This window comes from Pholcus phalangioides, unplaced genomic scaffold, assembly GCF_987345545.1.
Source record: "Pholcus phalangioides strain wild (caught in Gottingen) unplaced genomic scaffold, Ppha-v1.0 ptg000004l_1, whole genome shotgun sequence".
NCBI classification, from domain to species: domain Eukaryota; kingdom Metazoa; phylum Arthropoda; class Arachnida; order Araneae; family Pholcidae; genus Pholcus; species Pholcus phalangioides.
Genome location: NW_028301597.1, coordinates 24231028 through 24249303, shown reverse-complemented (window position 1 = coordinate 24249303; position 18276 = coordinate 24231028). Strand labels below are relative to the sequence as shown.

The 18276-nt window shown below is 35.5% G+C and overlaps 1 protein-coding gene across 1 annotated transcript in view; it reads left to right on the top strand.

Annotated features, from left to right (window-relative positions):
* The window catches only part of LOC149086951 (uncharacterized), a 173353-nt gene extending 157041 nt beyond the window's left edge, over window positions 1-16312 (top strand). Inside the window, exons 19-22 of the mRNA XM_089231158.1 lie at window positions 1006-1304; window positions 1403-1526; window positions 3395-3478; window positions 15504-16312. Coding sequence (XP_089087284.1) covers window positions 1006-1304; window positions 1403-1526; window positions 3395-3478; window positions 15504-15560 — 564 coding nt within the window. The 3' untranslated portion in view covers window positions 15561-16312. The remainder of the gene's footprint in view (window positions 1-1005; window positions 1305-1402; window positions 1527-3394; window positions 3479-15503) is intronic.
* The last annotated feature ends 1964 nt before the right edge of the window (window positions 16313-18276 follow it).

The window sequence follows — 18276 nt, the reverse complement described above, 5'->3', positions numbered from 1 at the left end:
CTTGGATTCACAGAACGGGCAACATATCCTCATGTTGAAGATTTTATAAGTTGGGAATGCGGCCGCATTGACTGTCATGACTCCTCTTCGGGGTTTTTTTTCATCCGCTTCATATTTTCAGGTGACCGGATGTGATCCTGTACTGATCTGGACCTCCTTGATAATATAACTGTCTTATATCAATCCAGCTTCATGACACTGGACAATAGTTTTTCCTTAAAGGCCTGTGCCCCACCAATCATCAAGAAATTTATCCAACGAAACACTCACCTTACAAACACGATTGACTTCGATTGGTTCATGGGTGAAAATCTGAAACGAATTCACTTATTCCTATGCAAGACCGTAGCGAAGAGAAACCTTCTCCCCCCCCCCCTTAATCCCGGAATGTAAGAAAAGGACAAGCGGACATCAGTCCGTCCATTCCTCGACTTAGACTTCTGAGTTACGAACCAAAAGATTTGGCGCTCTTGGTGTGATTTCTGACAAAAATATTTCAACTAGACCTCCCTGCTTCTCCGATCCTGAATTATCGAATCGCCGCCAAATCAGCGTGATTTCGGTCTGCGGATGACGACGCCTGGAACGGATCCTATTCGTAAGTCGAGGAGTGGATGTATATGAAACAACATGGTTAAGTTTACTGTACTTAGGGGTCATTCAAGTATTACGTAAGCAGATTTTTATCCATTTTCGACCCCCGCCCTTGTCAGCAGCTTAGAATATTTCATATCTTCAAAAAGGGTGGTTGATGACATAAGCAACATTCAAACACCCCACCCCTCCCCCCTTGTCATCAAAAGTCAGCAATCCGAAACCCCCCCCCCCCGATGCTGACGTAATACTTGAATGACTCCTAATGGTTTGGTTTTCCTTTTCTGAAATACCAGTTTGCCCAGCTCCCTCCCTATAGAAAAAAATTTCCGGCTACGTTCCTGATTTCTCGTGTAAATTATCGCGATTTTTTGCTTTTTTAAATATTATTTCTGGTTTTTCTTTCGATAGACTTTCACTCTCGAGCCAGGGCGACTTCCCCCGCCTGTCTCTTACGCCACACGAAGGCGCCGCATGTCGACGAGTAGCCATTGTTCTAGATTGGTCAACGCTGGAAGCCAGCACGGGTTCCGCAGTTTCGACACGACTCAGAGACGATCTTACAGGCTCGATCCAGAATACTGGCAGAGTAAAAACCGAAGCAGGAAGAAAGATACCTTCAACGATATGACGTCCCTGGATTCTGCATCGCACCAGGAGTTGCTTTTAGACGGGACCATGTCACCATCTACCATGAACACTAGGATGAAGTAAGATTGATGCAAGGGAAAAATAATAATAACAATGCTTTTTTTCCATTAATTCCTTTTTGTACCGCAGATGATTAGTTTTCATTTTCTGTTGTCAGTGTTTGGTCCGAGGCTGGTAGATCCTATGACGAGACTACGATACAACCTTCGATAAGGCAGTTTCGGCACAGCGCGGATTTTGGCTCCCGGCAAGCTTCGACGAGGAGACGTTCCAGCTGTGAGGTATAAATTGTGTAATTCACTATTATTAATACTTTACTTGAAATTTAAAAAAATAGCAGTAGAATTTGAACTCCTTTTGGACACTTTTGATAAAACACTCCGTATACCGTTCAGTCAGGATCGCAAAATTATATCTCAACCCTGGGCCCTGTATTCGGCCTGTGACCCGTAACGTGTTTGGACTAATAATTTCTAAACTTCTTATACTTGTATTTAATATTAAAAAAATGGTATTAAAGTTGAAAATTTTTTTTGAATGATTTCTGCAAATTTATGAGAGATTTCCTTTTCTTCGGTTTATGTGTGGATTGAATGAATACGGCTCGCGTCCGACATAAGTCTTGTTGACTAATTTTATGACGAGGCAATTTGGCAAAACCTAGTTGACTCTCTCCGAGTTTTTGACGCATGCTGCATAGTGGATAATACTGGGGAAAGTACAGATAATAGACGTAAGACGTGCACATCAGAGGATATTACCAGGGCTGTGTTTCGGCACGAGGGGACCCGAGAGAAATCTCCCATTCCGATTACGACTCAAATGTTTCAGGACTGTTGGTCCAACACTGTTAGATTAATACTAATAATTGGTCTAACACTATTAACATACATATATTGGAAGTTTAAATTCCTGATTCGATTCTGGAGTTGCTCGACCCTGTGTTATAAAATACGTAATACCAAACATTGCAGCCCTTCGTAAACATTCCTGTGGGGAATTTCTAACGATTCGGTGCATTCCAGAGCTTGTTTCATATGTATATGTGTGGCCCTAACGTATTTATGATGTCAGAGTAATGCGTGTTTCGAGTTCGAGAAGTGCTGTCATGTATCTTTCTTCCATATTGGGAAATGGCAGTAAGTGATAACGGAATGTATCTTAATTTTCGTGTAATGCACGTATCGCATTGAAGGTCTGCCTCACTGTGGAGAGACTTCTTCAAATGGGAGACCCACTCGCATTCGCTCCTCGAAGTTGATAGTATATAATTTGGTAAAAAAACTACTTTTATTTTTATTCTTTCTTTTCAAACCGAGCACTAACTACTCTGATCTATAACTATTGGCAATGTACTACCCAGTGAGTTGTGGCCGGTGAGTGCATTGTTAGTGTGTGTGTGACCAATAGTCTGAGTTCATACAGTGTTGCGTGTGATTTTCCAGTGCTGGCCTCTATGTTTCATAAGTGAAGTGAGTGTAATGTTCTAATATTTGGACCGTTGTAGACCTGTTGCTCTATGTGACGAGACATTTTAACAGAGAGATCGGCTCGCATTCTCGCCCCGACCTTAGGAACCACATAAAATTAACCTCAGCTGACCACCATTGTGGTGCCGGTGGGGTTCGAAACCCAGTAAAATTTGTGTCTTCTTGTCCACTGGCGGTCTTTCGGTGCTTAGTTCTCCGGACGTCACATCGCTCTTCCACCATGACCCTCTGGGTGACCAGCTTATATTCCCTATGGGGACAGAGCAGGGATCATGGTTGGTTTCGGGTTCTCGCGAGGCGAGTCGGTCACTATGATCTCCTCCTCCTAACCAGAACATGGCCCGCCGTTCTGTCTCGACGAAGAGATATAACAACTGATAACTTCAACGAGCTGGATTTGAACCTTGGTCTTCAGGTTCGCAGTCTGATACCGTCGTCCCCAGCGGTGGTAGAAAATACGTTGAAGTCAAATGTTAGTCTTTGATTATAAATGATACAGATTTAGGCTAAAAACAATTATGAGCACTCGTATCCCTCATGGCAATTCAGAAATCGGTCTAATCAATTCCACTGATTAAATTTTATTGAAATTTTTTTTGAAAAATTTTGTTGATTATGTTTTTAAAACTATTCAAATATTTTTCCCCCTCAAATTTCAGGAACAATCATTCAGGGCAGGTGAAGATCTGTTCGAAGATTTAATGTTTTCTGATCATCCGATGCCTGGTCAGCCATACACACAGGTATAAATGAATAATTTAGAATCTCATCAAGTCCCATCCTAATCAATGTCTCTTTTAAATAAATTTGTTTCGTCATTTTCCACCCGAGCAAATAAGCCAAGATTAAATCTCTCCCTCTCTATCTTATTTTCATTACGGACCAGCCGTGTATATTTCCAAGTTGCTCCGTGCACATTTTCTCGCTCTACTTAATCGTGCGCAACTTCACGTTAGAGATGTGCAACCTAGAAATCCATGACCCTGATAAAGAAAGAAGCTAGTTAAAGGTTATGTAAGATAGATGGTAACACAACGTCGGGGCTTCTTTTCTAATTAAGAAAAGGGATTGAAGATACGCTGGTTTCACATACACTGTATATATCCGAACGTAAGTAAAAGCTGCTTGATTAAAATTCTAGTAAGTCCCCGGATCGTTGTAAATTTAGGAAACAAGTCAATGTCGAGATGCTAATACCAAGTTGCGGGGTGGAGGGGCGGCTCCAAATGTCACAGTTCCAAAGAGAGCACTTTTTCGTCTTTAACACCCGTTCGAGTTTCACCTTGAACACTATGTTTTCCCCTAAAAAACAATTTTTCTGGTGAAATCAACCATACAGATAAATCCATCAATTAAGAATTAGTTACAAAACAATGTAATGACCAATAACTAATATATATAATCCGATTAATTCTTACCAAGAAGTCAATCAAATTATGAAAATTAGATTAAAAAAAGCGATGTTTTACCGTCTAAACAGAAACCTATACTTCAGAACGCAATAAAACATTTGATCATTCCCGTTACTTCAGAATTACTATTCCATAATACATTTAATTTCTTGTTTTTAATTTACCCATGATCTACTGAAATCCCTGAAACTGCTTAAATTATTGCAGTTCCAATTGTTGTTGAAATTACTACGGCAATTTACAAAACATTAACGTAATTTTGATAAATATAAATAAAGTGTATTTATGTATTAAATTTTATTAATCTTTTCATATTACATTAAATTTTCTATCAAATGTAAACAAAATTTAGTTTTTTATATGTTTTGGAAAAAGTTTTGTTCAGAAAACGTTCAAAAAAGTTTACAGCCCGCTCTTTTTTTTGTTTGGATAGATGGCGTTTGCTTAAAATTTACAAAGCTTTGTCACAAAATCTGCCAAGAAAAGGCTTTATAATTGGGGTTACCAGGCGTCCTCACTTCTTATGCCATTTTAATCGTCCTCATACACGTTTTTTCAAATTTTGCCTTTTTGTCCTCATTTTCATGGTTCTGGAATTTTTCTTTTTTTCTACACATGTTTACATGCTTTGAGTTACTCTGTACACATATTTCTACACACACACACACACTTTACTTTCTGCATATATTTACCCGCTTTGAGAAATCGCCGATCAAATCCCCCCCCCCCAAAAAAGTTGTTTTTCGGTAGTGCAGGTGCAATCATAGCCCCGGTTTCGTTAGCTCCAGTATATGAAATGGTGATTGGACATCAAATTCCATTTTGAGAAGAACGCTTTTTTCTTTGCTCAGCAGCATCTGCGGCTGTGCCCTGGGAGGGACTGGGGGGGGGGGGCATCTCAAGAGCATTGTTGGATCCCCACAGCAATATTATGGGACCTCATCTAAGAATCTCTTTATATGGTTGGAAGTGCCTACAAATGTACATAATTTTAAAAATCATATAGTACTAAATATTATCGTGGGGGGGGGGGGTCTCCCTTAGCATGCCCCCACTCCAAACCATTCCTTGACGTGCTCGCGTGTTGTGAGGATCATGTGGTTACCTCCTCCTTCTTCTTTGTTCATTCAGAAATAAACAAAAAATAGTACTTATTTCTCGATTGTTTAATGAATACCCTGGAGTGACCTCGAGAAAAAAATCTCTACCCGTGCACGCCATTTTTAGCGATCTTCGACCACGTTTTTTTTTTTTTGTAGCTCTTTTCAAGCTTTTTTTCACCCTTTCACTTCGGATTCGGTACCCCTCTCAGAGTGACAGAGGTCCCACTGCCCAAGAGCAGCCCCTGTAAATACCCTCCGTTAAGAGAAGTGCCCTTCCCCTCAAAATTTACATAAAAAGTGACACTATTTTACTTGGAAAATAATTGTTGACCTACGTCGGTATAGGGGGTTCCGTCTGTGGTAAACGTATGTAAGTGATGTTGTTGAGGGTGCGCGTACATGAGTCCCCCATTTTTAAGTTTCGGAATCTGGAAAACCTTTTGCAACTTTTCAGCTAGCGGGGGAAAATAAAACGCAAAACACTAAAAAATTATTATACGCCAAATATAAGTCACTGTAAGGACTATACAATTCACCGTTATTTCAGATCGTAAATGAGCGATCGATGTGTAATCTGATACATTCATAGTTTGCGTGCTTTGTAAACCAAAAGATTCGTTTTTACAGTGGAATGTCAAATATGCAGAACCAGTGAAAAATTTGATTGAATAATGAATTATAATTTCTATTGAATGATAATTTTGATTGAATAATGAATATATATTTAAACAAAAAATTTTTTATTAAGATTTAATTGAACGACTATCACACACTGAATCAAAAATCCTATAAATGAAGTAATTATCTTGAGATCTCGATCGAGATTTCAATTAACTACCAAGGAAATTAATAAAGAGCAGCATATTTATGAGTTCAATTAAGTATAGCTTTTTTTTTTAATGTGTCCTTCATTTTCTCGAATAAAGACTTAATAAAGCTAGTTTAATCTCCAACCCCAAAGGAATTTCATTAGTCGAAAAATGTGCGAAAGTATATGCTCTGTATAAATATAGACCGGTAAAATCCTTGAGGAAAGTTCGATTTATCTTTTATTATTTTTTTTTCCCATGATCTCGAGGAAATTAAAGAAAAAGGTTCCGAAAGCACAAAATAAAAATTATTTATTATATGTAGTATCTTATCTTCACTATCGAGGGGCTAGACATAAAACTGTAAGCCTCTCTCTACTTTCAATCACCAGAGGAAAAAGTAATTTCGAAAATATGTGTGTGTTCACACGAGACTTTTTGACGCTTAAAAGAACATGCCATTAATTTCTTTTTAACAGGTTTCCTCCCGCCATGTAAAAATATTTAATAATTCATTTTAAATCTATCTGGCAATTTTATAGTTGTGCAATCAACAGGAATGTAGGCGGTGCATTGGGAAGGTACCACCGTAGCAAATTTCTGAGGCTCAAATGCGCATTATATCAACAGCGGTTGCGGATGAATACAAAAAACCAAATACCGTAAAACCTCGTTAAGTCGTCACTCTGGTTGTCGTCGTTTTTCTTCAGGCCCGTCTAGCTTTCATAGACGACAGTGCTATTAAACCGGGCGCGGTAACCCGGTCGATAAGATGCTCACCTAAAGTACCAAAGGATGTTTATAGGTGTCGCGAGTTCGATACCCGGTTCGTCCTTGTCAGAAAACTTTCCTGACACAGCGGTACAACAAAAAACGGCGACTTGACCGCAGGGAGTCCCCATCGAGGGGTTAGCGCACCGACCTCTCGATGAGTATGAAAAACAAGCCTGCCGTTCGGAATCGGCAATAAATTGTAGGTCCCGGTGTAATTAGTCCTCGTGTGCAGAAAATGACCGTGGTGCGACAAAAATGATCAAATAAACCCTCGTTTTCTTGTTCGGTTAAATTTCGGTTAACTTGTCACTATGAAAAAGTTTGAGAGAGTGGAACAAATTAATTTTATGGTTCTCCTTTAAAAAAAGAACTTGTTAACAGCATTGTCATATGCTTAAAAGTCACCACAAAAGCATTATGTGTGTACCAAAAGGAAATAGTTCAAGTAAAGAAGCTGGGAAGCCTGTAGCTGGGGAAGCCTGTTTTTGCCGACTCAATTTTTTGATACCTTAGGGGACTGTTCGAGCTAGACCTGATTTCTGCATCAGCCCCACTAATTTAGAGCTTGAAATTTAAACAAAATATTTTTGTTGAAAAACCAGACATTTTTCCATAGTTGAGGTCTTCTAACGTGCGCTTTTCACTAGTCAAGGGCCCCCACAAGCGGAAAGTGGGATTAGTCTAAATTAAAAATTGCTAGTATAAATCAAAGTATACCAGTTTATTTTACTATATATTATTTTCAATATTTAATCAACGATGTAATTTTGAACCCAGTTTTATTTTTAAAAGAGATACACTATTATTTTTGCTACGAGTAGTATAAAATATTTGGTGCCTTCGCTACATTCTCAGTGCGAGTTTTGATTTCTTCAAGGCCATTTCAAGACTGCCAGAAAGAGGTTTGAAACTCAAAGACGAAAAGTGAATAAATATCGTGGTCGGCCTTGAGAGTTCGAAATTTTTATTGCTTCTCGTGTAGCCCCGAAACTCGCAGTTTCAAATAGACTAAAATTATTGAAACCGTGCTCTAGCTTTTGCTAACAGAATCCCATTGGAGTTGTAAAATGCTGCTCAAGCTTTAAGTCGTTCAAACTTCAAAATTCTTCGTTTGAGACTCATATATATACTTGCACAACTCACATAATATTAACTTTTTCTATTTTTCAATTTCTTAAATTTTCGGTTCACTTAGATCAGTGTTTTCCAAAGTGAGCAATAGCGTCCACTAGAGGGCGATAGAAGCTATGGACATAATATGGGATCCTATATGTTAGCTCAATTTTGGGGAGGGGGTGATAAAAAAATAAATTCTGAAGAAAGGAGCTGGGTGGTACGAAAAAAAATTCGAAACTCCTACTAGATAAATTGATTGATAACAATCTATTTAGTATACTTTACTTAATTTAGTCCGTATTTTATTTTCATGATACCTGCCTGTGCGAACGCTGTTTGGGTTAACTACTTCACGTACAAGCTTTTGGTAACGAATTTAGATTATCTCTATACCTATGGGGGGGGGGGGTATCGTAATAGCTACTAATTTGTAGCAAGATATCCCGGAGCTTCCTATCAACAAATCGCCGGAAACAATAGTAATAAAAGACGAAATGTCACAAAACTCCAGGAATTTTCAAAATCACCATCAAAGTGAACAGCCTGTTCGCGAGGGTGGGGGGGGGGTGAATCACATAAAAATATATGAACTGAAATAATATTCCTTTAAAAAACAATATAACAACACATATAACATAATAACATATAAAAACTTCCTTTGTGATTCAAAATATATGAAAAAATTCGGGTTGCAAATTTCAAAGCAAAAAAGAAAACGAAAAGAAATAAAAACTTCTTTAAAAATGCAATTTTACAAATTAAGTGAAATTACAGCCATACATATTCTGCAACAAACAAAAAGAGTTGGTGTCGTTAGATGTATAATGGAAAGAATATGACCACCCCCCCCCCCCAACTCATGTGCAAAGGCAATTCTGAATTTATATCTTGAAACTGGCTGCAGTAATGAACGTTCAAATAACCCTTTGAACATATGCAAATTCACGTATTTAACCCATTTTTGACCGTACTTCCGATTCATTACCAGATTGCACAATTTCTTAATACATCACTGGTCACTTAAACAACATATTTGAGAAGTTTGAAGAAATTGGATATTAATTTAGTATTTTTCCCTTTGTAATTAACGTGAATTTCCAATTAAATAACTTTTTAATTAATATAAATTAATTAATTTTATTTAATTAAAATAATTTACAATTATGATTTTAGGAAATACAGTGCGACCACGCGACAAAAGAAATGTGAAAAAATACAATTTTCTTCTTATTTTTTAAAGAATTTATTCCTCTTCATAGTCATGGGGAAAATAAAAATTCGAGATAGAAAATCAGGATAAAACTTGGAGAATGCGATAAAAAATTATATTTCTTTGTAAATAAAATTTTTAAAACGTTGTTATGGCACTCATTAGACCTCTTATTTTCCAAAAAATTTTATTTCATACAAATTAATTGAAAATTTTTTTCAAAGCGTTGCGCTTGTCAAAAATGGGTAAAAGCTTAAATTGAACTGTAATGGCGAATTTCGCGTGAAAATTTATTTAAAAAATATATATATAGATTGAGAGAGAGAGAGAGAAACAGGAAATAGTGAGCTGGGATAAATCTTCCGTTTATTCGACGCGAGAAGTTTTCCAGCAGGATTTCTCGGAAATGTGTTCACGATAAATATCGTTCTAAAATATTCATCGAAGATAGAAAAAATAAAAGTGAGATCAACAAATACATCTCAACTTGATTTTTCTTGTGTTATAAGAACGATTTTAAATGTTTTTTTTCCCTTCATCCCATCATCACCAGTGCTAAGATAGTTCGCTTAGCGAAGCGAAAATGAGAATAAGAAACAAAAAAAATGAAGAAGAGGCGACACATTCTCATAAAAAAACACGTTACCGTTAGTTGATTTCTTTAGGCACGTGAATGTTTTATAGGCGAGAAAGCAACGACCGTCGCCATCGTCCGCGATTGCGATGGAATTGAATTTCTAAGGGTGTGACGAGATGGAACAAAAATATAAGAAAAGCAAAACCTCAGTAAAAAAGGAAATGGAGAAGGTTGTTGTTGTGTTTTCTTTAGCTCCCCCTTCACTTACGATAATGATATCGTTATCTTCCCTCGAGGCAAAAAAAAAGAAAAAAATTGTGAATCATTTCCATTAAAAGCACCTAAGAAAAAAAATATAGTAATATAAATAAATTTATACATCTCTCCTCGTAAGACTCGTTTATTGGCTCGAATAGCGTCTCCAAAATCCAGGAAATAAAGATGATGTAGGAAATGGTTTTTTTTTGTTTTTATTCATTTTCTCGTCTTGGAAAGACGCGAAAAAATAATAATAGTAAATAATTTTACGTGAAAATGAATATTGAATGTTGAAATATTTCATTTTTCCGTGTGTATTCTAGTGGAAATTTCATCACGAGAAACGCTTAGAAGCAAAATAAAATTCATTTCGGCCAATGAAAAATTTTCTTTCTGTATGATTGAGTACATGGCCTGTGATGATGTTTGTCTTGTTCTAAATTGATGTATCTAGTTATTGATTAAAAATATACATAAAAAATAGAAAGGTCTCGCAAAGAAGCTGGAAAAAATACCGTATTTTACCCCCATGTTAGTCGACATGCTGGGAAACATCGAGGGGAGACCAAAATGCCTATATCTCCCGTCAAGCCGGTAAATTCGATTCATAGATTGTGAAAAATTCTCATATACTTTTATTGTAAAACTCAACCGGCATGCAGGAAACGAACCAGGCCCTAACATTCAAAAATCTGGTGTCTCTCATGTTTGGCAACATGACGGCTAAGGAATACGGCATATATAATATAAATTTTCACACACACACTATGTCTTCGACATCCGAGCTTTCTCTGATCATATGCATTTTAGAGCAGTCATCAAACCTGGGGAGTAGGATTTTTAAAAATGTTTACGCCTGTAAACAGATAAAAATCAGTGAAAAAATTTGCAGACTCTCACAAGGCACACGTAGCAACGAAAAGAAACATAGAGATAGCATATATATTATTTATTAAATATTTAATGGCAGAGAATATTACAATTATCAATTATTTTATGGAGCCCGGGGCACAAAAAAAAAATTTTGGAAGCCTTTCTCTTTCAACCTTTGATTTCGCATATTTTAGGGGAGGGAAAAATTTACAGAAATTAAGAAAAATTACAAAAAATGGATGCATATTAAATAAATATTTATGAAAATCTAGAATTAATAAAAGAAATATATGAAAATAAAATAAATGAAATAAATAGTTTCAGAGTTAATGATATGAATAATTTCAATAAATTGATGGACATTAAGAATTGATGCAATGAATAGTATCAGAATTAATTAAAGTCAGAATAAATGAAACAAATATTTTCAGAACTGATGAAATAGATATTTTCAAAATTGTTGAAAACTTTTAGAAATAATGAAAGTTTTGAATATAAAGAGATGATTTTCTGGATCAATGAAAGAAATAATTTCAAAAATGTCACGAGAAATAATTGCAGCAAATGAATGAATGAAAGAAATAATTTCAGGAAATGTGAAAATTCAAAACCCTTTTTGAAAAATTGTAATTTTTTCTTTAATAAAAGAAATCACTCAGAAAAATAAGTAAATGAAAAGGTTCAATAATTTTTGAGCCCCAATTTGACTCAGGGCTTTTAGACCGGGCTCCGTTGGCCCACCTGTTAAAATACAAATATGTATGACTTTTTCTGCAACTGCTTCTTTGGTGGAAGATTTGTTAACTGCGGCATGTTTCACAGGGCTTTCTGTATTTTAAGAAAACGTCTATATCTTATATTTGTATATGTAAATACATACGTTTTAAACTTATATTATTCTAGTAAACTACGGGTATAAGCTGTGTATTAAAACGTAAATCGATCAAAACAGACTCGGTATTCGATCGCTTTTGACATGCAAAACACGCGATGTATATTACAAAAGCCCGAACGCCGTAAAGACATAACGCCATTTTAAGTCCTCTTTGTTAAGATAAATGAATAATGTATGACAGCTTTGCGATGTATTATTACACGTACGTATATTATGAACACTTGCTGTGATCGGCGATTGAGTTTCGCATGAGGCTCCATTGACGCTTTCAGGAAAATGTGATCGTGTAATTGAGTTTATAGGTGTAATAAAGCGACATATATTCAATTACTGCAGCTCACGGTATACAGTATAATACGAGTAATATAGATATGAGACTGATACACACATACATCATGTTTACTACGACGGCTGTTGGGTGTTGCGTAAAATTATTTGAGATAAGAAGTTTAATATTTATTTTCCACGTCGGAAAAACCAATTTATATTCTTTTGATAGCCGATGAATGTATATTACAGGTATTAGAGAGGCGCGGAGAAGATCCAAGACAAGCCACTAGATGCAAAAGAATTTTTGTTTTTTCTCGTTTGATGGGTTTTTTTGGCACAAAAGTCATTTTATGCATAGGAGAGCTAATTTGACGGAGACTTAAAGTTTATCGGCGATGGTTTAAATTGCTTCCCTTATATGCTGCTCACTGACAGGCTAGTGCATTGACCGCTAGATGTGAGAACTAAGGTAGTGGGAAAAAAACTTTAAGGACAACCGAAAAATCGTCGTTCCCCTAAAACTTAAGGATTTAAGATGTGAAAATTTTATAGTGATAATTAAAAGTGGAACTGAACATTTCCCAGTGAGAATAGTTTTGATGAGTGCTGAACTTCTCAAGAAAAAAAAAAGTAAAGGTCAAAATCAAAATAGGAAAAAAAAATTTCTCACAAATTACAAAACGTAAATGAAATTCAAAGTTGTAAAAATTTTGTAACTATCAAAATAATTTTCAAAAAATGTTATTGCTATTTATTGTAAATATGTACAAACAATTTGGGTTAGCCTGTATATTTCATAATAAAAATAATACATTGAAACCCCTCCTTTGCAGATACCAGCAGGACAAAAAAATTCATTTATTGAAAAGGGACGTTGTCTTTGGTTACTTTTAAATATGAGCTTTGGTGCTTTCACTTAATGCGCATTAAGAATATTCGAAAATAGAATTCCATTCTTTTTCATTTTCCGAATGGAATTAAATTAAATATAATTTCCTCTTCAAATAAAATCGTATCCGAAATTTTTGGGGAAATAATTTCCGTTTTATGTGAACTCAAATTAAGCTTTTGCTCTCTCTGTACCCTTTCCTTCATCTGAACTCATTTTTTAAGGGTTCTTAAAACTCATTAAATTTGATGAAATCAAACACGATACCAATTATTATCACAATGAAATTTGTTGACTAGTAGTATAATATAAAAAAATAGCTTTCACACACCCACACATGATAAAAATCAATTTTTTATCATGTGAATTCTCGTCGAGAGTGATCTCAATTTAATATAAGGAAGTGGTTCCGAACTTTTTTTTTTTTTTTTGCGATGTCCTACCTATGCACCTTGTAAAATCCTGATGACCCCCCCCCCCCACCTTAAGAGACACGCAATAAAGGGGGGGGACGATCAATAATTAAAACAAAAATTGTAAAAAAGTTAAAATATTGAAAAAAGAATCTTTAAATGCGGTTTGAATTTGAAACATTTTTTAAAGGATAGAAAATTCGAAATTTCTTTGGAGAGATTCTCTGCGCTCCTCCTCAAATCTCAAATTAGCCTGTGTGCTTCCCCCTTCCCTTGAAAGTAGGTTATACTTACGCCCATAGGCGGAGATAGACATGGTAGGGGGGCATGATGACGATGATGCCAATTCATATACGTGTATATACTGTCTCCGCTATTGACACTGGAAGGCATTGCCCCGCACGCCCATATGCTTACACCCCTGTCCTCCTTTCTGTGACGTATACAATAAAACCTCTCCATAACGGACACCCATCGGGCCGAAAATTTTGTCCACTAACAAGGAATATCCGTTAATGGATAACAAGATCCATTGAGGTCCGTCGACATAATTAAAAAAAAGAACGTCCGTTATTGGGAGGTGTCCGCTAAACGGGAGTGTTAGTTGAGGAGAGGTTTTACTGTAGTTTTTATCATTTGAAAACGGATTTTCTATCCACGTGAAGGAAGCCAAATATCTAACCTGGTTTAAAGCAGGGGGTTTTCAAGTTTTGAGACAGTACGAGCCAAAAACAAATTTCCGTGAAACCCAATGTGGCCAATAATTCATATAGTGGTATCCCTATTTTTAAAGTGGCGTTTTAACAGGTGAATACAACGGGGCCCCAAGGGCTTCTATTCAAATAGGGAGAACAACCCTACATCACTAGAGAATTTTATTTATTGTGAGGTAATTTTTTCATTTAAATATGAATATTAAGAAATAATTAATTCTTAAATTACTACCTTATCAATCGAAATTCTGAGAAATTATTTTTTCATCAGATATGAATTTTCATAAATCTTTATTGATCCCACTAAAAATCAAATTGCCTCCCTTAAAAATCATATTGCCCACTTCCGATTGGGGCGTGGGCCCCAAGTTGTTGGGAATCAGGGATATAAGGGATATGTGTGTGATCGACGTTATATATAACATATTTCATTAAAGTTTTTTTTTTCAAGTAGAGGGTGTTTGCAGTTTTCGTTGTGTTTTTATTTGCGTGTTCTGAGCTACAGTATGTCTGTAGTTTTAACTACCACACACAGTTAGAACACATATGTTCCAGCATGTATCAATCAATTAGCTAAAAATTCTGCAGAGGAACGTATGAAGTGGACACATACGGTTAAGTGTAGTAGAAGTAGTAGTCTTAACTACCCATAAAAAAGCTATTAAACTTTTGCAAAGTCTTAATAAATGAAGGGATGGGGAGGAAGAGAAATTGTGAGCAAAATAAAAAAAAATCAGTTCGACATTCACCACAAGAGGGCGTTTTCTATGCAAATTGTGGTGCACGTGCTACTTTTTGCAAACATGTGGCTAAAGTCCTTAAGCTTCATGGGTTGGCTATATAAACATATCCACAGCATAATTATTTCAATTCTTATTTTCAACTCATACTCTGAATAGTATGATGTTGAATTTACAATGATTGAGTTATTTTGCTGGTGAAACTCATGCGAACGGATAATTCCGCAACAAAATCTATGAGAATTTGTTTTGGTATTTAAAGGTGCTTTAGCCCCCTATTTTCTGATTCTGACGGTCCTAAAGATTTGTAATAATTTTCTGACAGATAGTTAAGGCTTTAGACAGCCCAGAGCATGTCAACGTATACTCTAGACACTCTGTACAAAAGTAATAACAATTGTTATTATTAATCATTCCTTTTTATTAATTTTCTAAAATTATTTTACGTAAAATTTTTTCTAAAATTATTTCTCGTAAAATTTTTCTGAAATTATTTCTTTTATTGATCCGGAAATAATCTCTTTATGTTCAAAATTTTAATTGTTTCTAAAAGTTTTCACACACACCAATTTTGAATCTATCTATTTCATCAGATCTGAAACTATCTGTTTCGTTAATTTAGAAAATATTTGTTTCGTCAATTCTTGAACTACTTGTTTCATTAATTCTGAATTTAATTAATAATAACAATTATTGTCAATTTTCTTTCTTTCTAGTCTCATCAAAAAGGAAGCCGATATTCTTCATTGAGGAAAAACAGAGATTTCCAGTGAGAGACGGAAAATATTCACAAATAGGATATTTTGTATTTGAAATTCCTCATTGCGTACAAGTGTCAAATGCGGTTTGCTCGTCATGAATCGTTTCAAGGCATTCGCCCAAGTGAAAAGTACATGAAAATCCGCGCAGTGAGAGGAAATGATTTTTGGATGTAATGAGAAAGAATTCATTCACACAAAGGAATCTGAGCTCAGATATGAATATCTCAAGTCATGCTTCGGTTCGAGAGCTCCAAGATATATTGAGAAACGCTCGTCAAAACGAGACGGTCAATAAAAGTTATTTGTTGTATGCCGTACATTACCAAGCATTTCTTTGTTCACGATGCGCATGAATTTCGCATTTTTCATTAAAATAATCCAGGAAAAATAGAAATTGTGAAAATTTATTTGATAAAAAGAGCTGGAATAGATTGCATTCCAAGAAAGACATTCGTTAATTAAAATGTTACAAAAATATATAGAATAATTGTTAACAAGGAAAAAATATAAATTTTTTTAAACGATTTCAGAATTCCATACTAAAAGCACATTCCACAGAAAAATGGAGCCCATGTATACAAATTTTTTGTTTGTTTTTTCGCAAATATTTACTGCGATAAATTCCTTTAGTGTTAAAACTGTACAGAGAAAATAAGAAAGGACTTTGAAATGTTTTTTTTGTTAAAGACTTTCAGTTGATTGTAAAATTGTATATTGTGATATGTTTTTATTTCCGAAATTAAAAAAAAAATTGATTTAATACATTTTCATTGTCTCATTTCTGTTTATTTTTTATTTCAATTTTTTTTTCTAAACATTTAATTACCTTTGATTAAGATAAATAATTTAAACATCTAAGAACCTTGTAATGAATTAACAGATGGATGTTTGTAAGTGAATGTCGTATATAGGACCCGCGGAAACCTATATCTTTACAAACTTCTAAATTGCGAAATTATTCAATTTATTTTCATTTCTAATACAATTTCTGCACAAACAGGTGGCAAGAATATGATTAGAGGAATTCGTAATTCTCATTCACTCAAGCGAGTGTGATTCATACAAATGTTTGAAAATGGGCGATATAAATTAGCATTTTATCTGATAAAGCGTTGCCCACAAAACCGATTTTCGTTTAACTGGTGCATCTTATTAGAAATCTACTTACAGTCCAACTTTACATATTGAGAGATTTATGGTTCTTTTTTTTTTTTTTGTAGAAATTTCTAATTATTAGAAATTGGAAGCGAAATGTATAGATTTCTGTTGTACCAGCGCCTGGATTTGAATCACATAAAAGGCTTCAAACTACAATAGTGAAGTGATATCGACAGACAGTCTTTCTTTCGAATTTGACTCGCTGAGAGTTTTTCCCCCTCAAGATACGGGAATTTATTACAGATTAAAAAAAAAAAAATCGAATGATAGAGATGATTTTCAACAAATTCAATGACTGATAAAAACGTTGAAATACGACATTGATTTTGTTGTCTAAACTATTCTTGTTCGGTTTATTGCGCATGGCCTGACTGGCGTGGTGGTAAGATGCTTGTCGTTTACCGTGAAGATTGCTGTCACGGTCCGAGGTTCAAACCCAGGGAAGACTATAGGTGAGATTCCGGCTACCACCGATAGATGGGCTTTCATTTCCAACCCAACTCATTTATGGCAGTAAATTGCACTACAGCGATGTAGCCAGAATTGGCGTTTGAAAATAGTTCAATGCTCACGAACTAACTCATTTATACCGACTATGACTGAATGAAAACAATTAGAATATTCCAGACAGATCGACCATTCTCCCTCTACTTAATATACAGGGTGCATAGAAAACGGGGGTATGACGGGTAAATGGTTTCCCCCGCATTTAATGCTGTTTTCTTCCAACTTTCCTACGATTTTTGAATTTGAATATCTCGGTGAATATTGCATTTTGGAACGCGTGGAAGTCTTTTAGTTAACAATGGCAGAGACAGAGAGGGCAACAACGTTCCAGCTGGTTTTGGGACACACGGGGACTGCATGAAAAGTTAATTTATTTTCTTATAATAACTATACAACCCCTTGACACACATGATAGACGTATCTGAGTGCTACAGGTTATTTGGAAACTTTTTTTAACTGGAAGTATACCTCTAGGATCAATGGTTCGCCAGTAATATCCTATACCTCCCGTTTGCTATGCACCCTGTATATATTACATTTTGAGAACTGTAACTAAAAAATTCAAATTTTTATAATTCTAAAGCATCTTAATTATCACCATTCCCTGCAGACATCTGGCGCTGTAATCTTACATTCTCTTCTTTCTTATACAGTAATTTAAGTTCAACTCCACTCTCATCGAAGTTCAGGCAAAGTACTGCCGTTTCACTCCCGAAAAGTGGAGTTGCGTCGAGTTATTTTGCTTAAGAAACTTCACATTTTTGCGCGCTATGCATTCTGTACGTGCTGCCATCTAATTTCCACTCGGTACTGAGAAATTAAAAATTCTCACACTTTTGAGATTTTTCTCTGTGCGGTTTTCTTATAGTCAGGGCCGTACTTAGGCAGGTGTGGGCCGCTAAATTTTAGGGGCGCCGCAAAAAATGGAAATACAAATTATTTTATTTAGTTGCGTTTTGACTTCTTAATGTAGCAATAGCTTAAAATTCTTTCCAAAACATAGAACCAACAGGTTTAGGGTTTTGACCCCAAGCCAAGAGTACATGTGAATTCACCGTGCTGG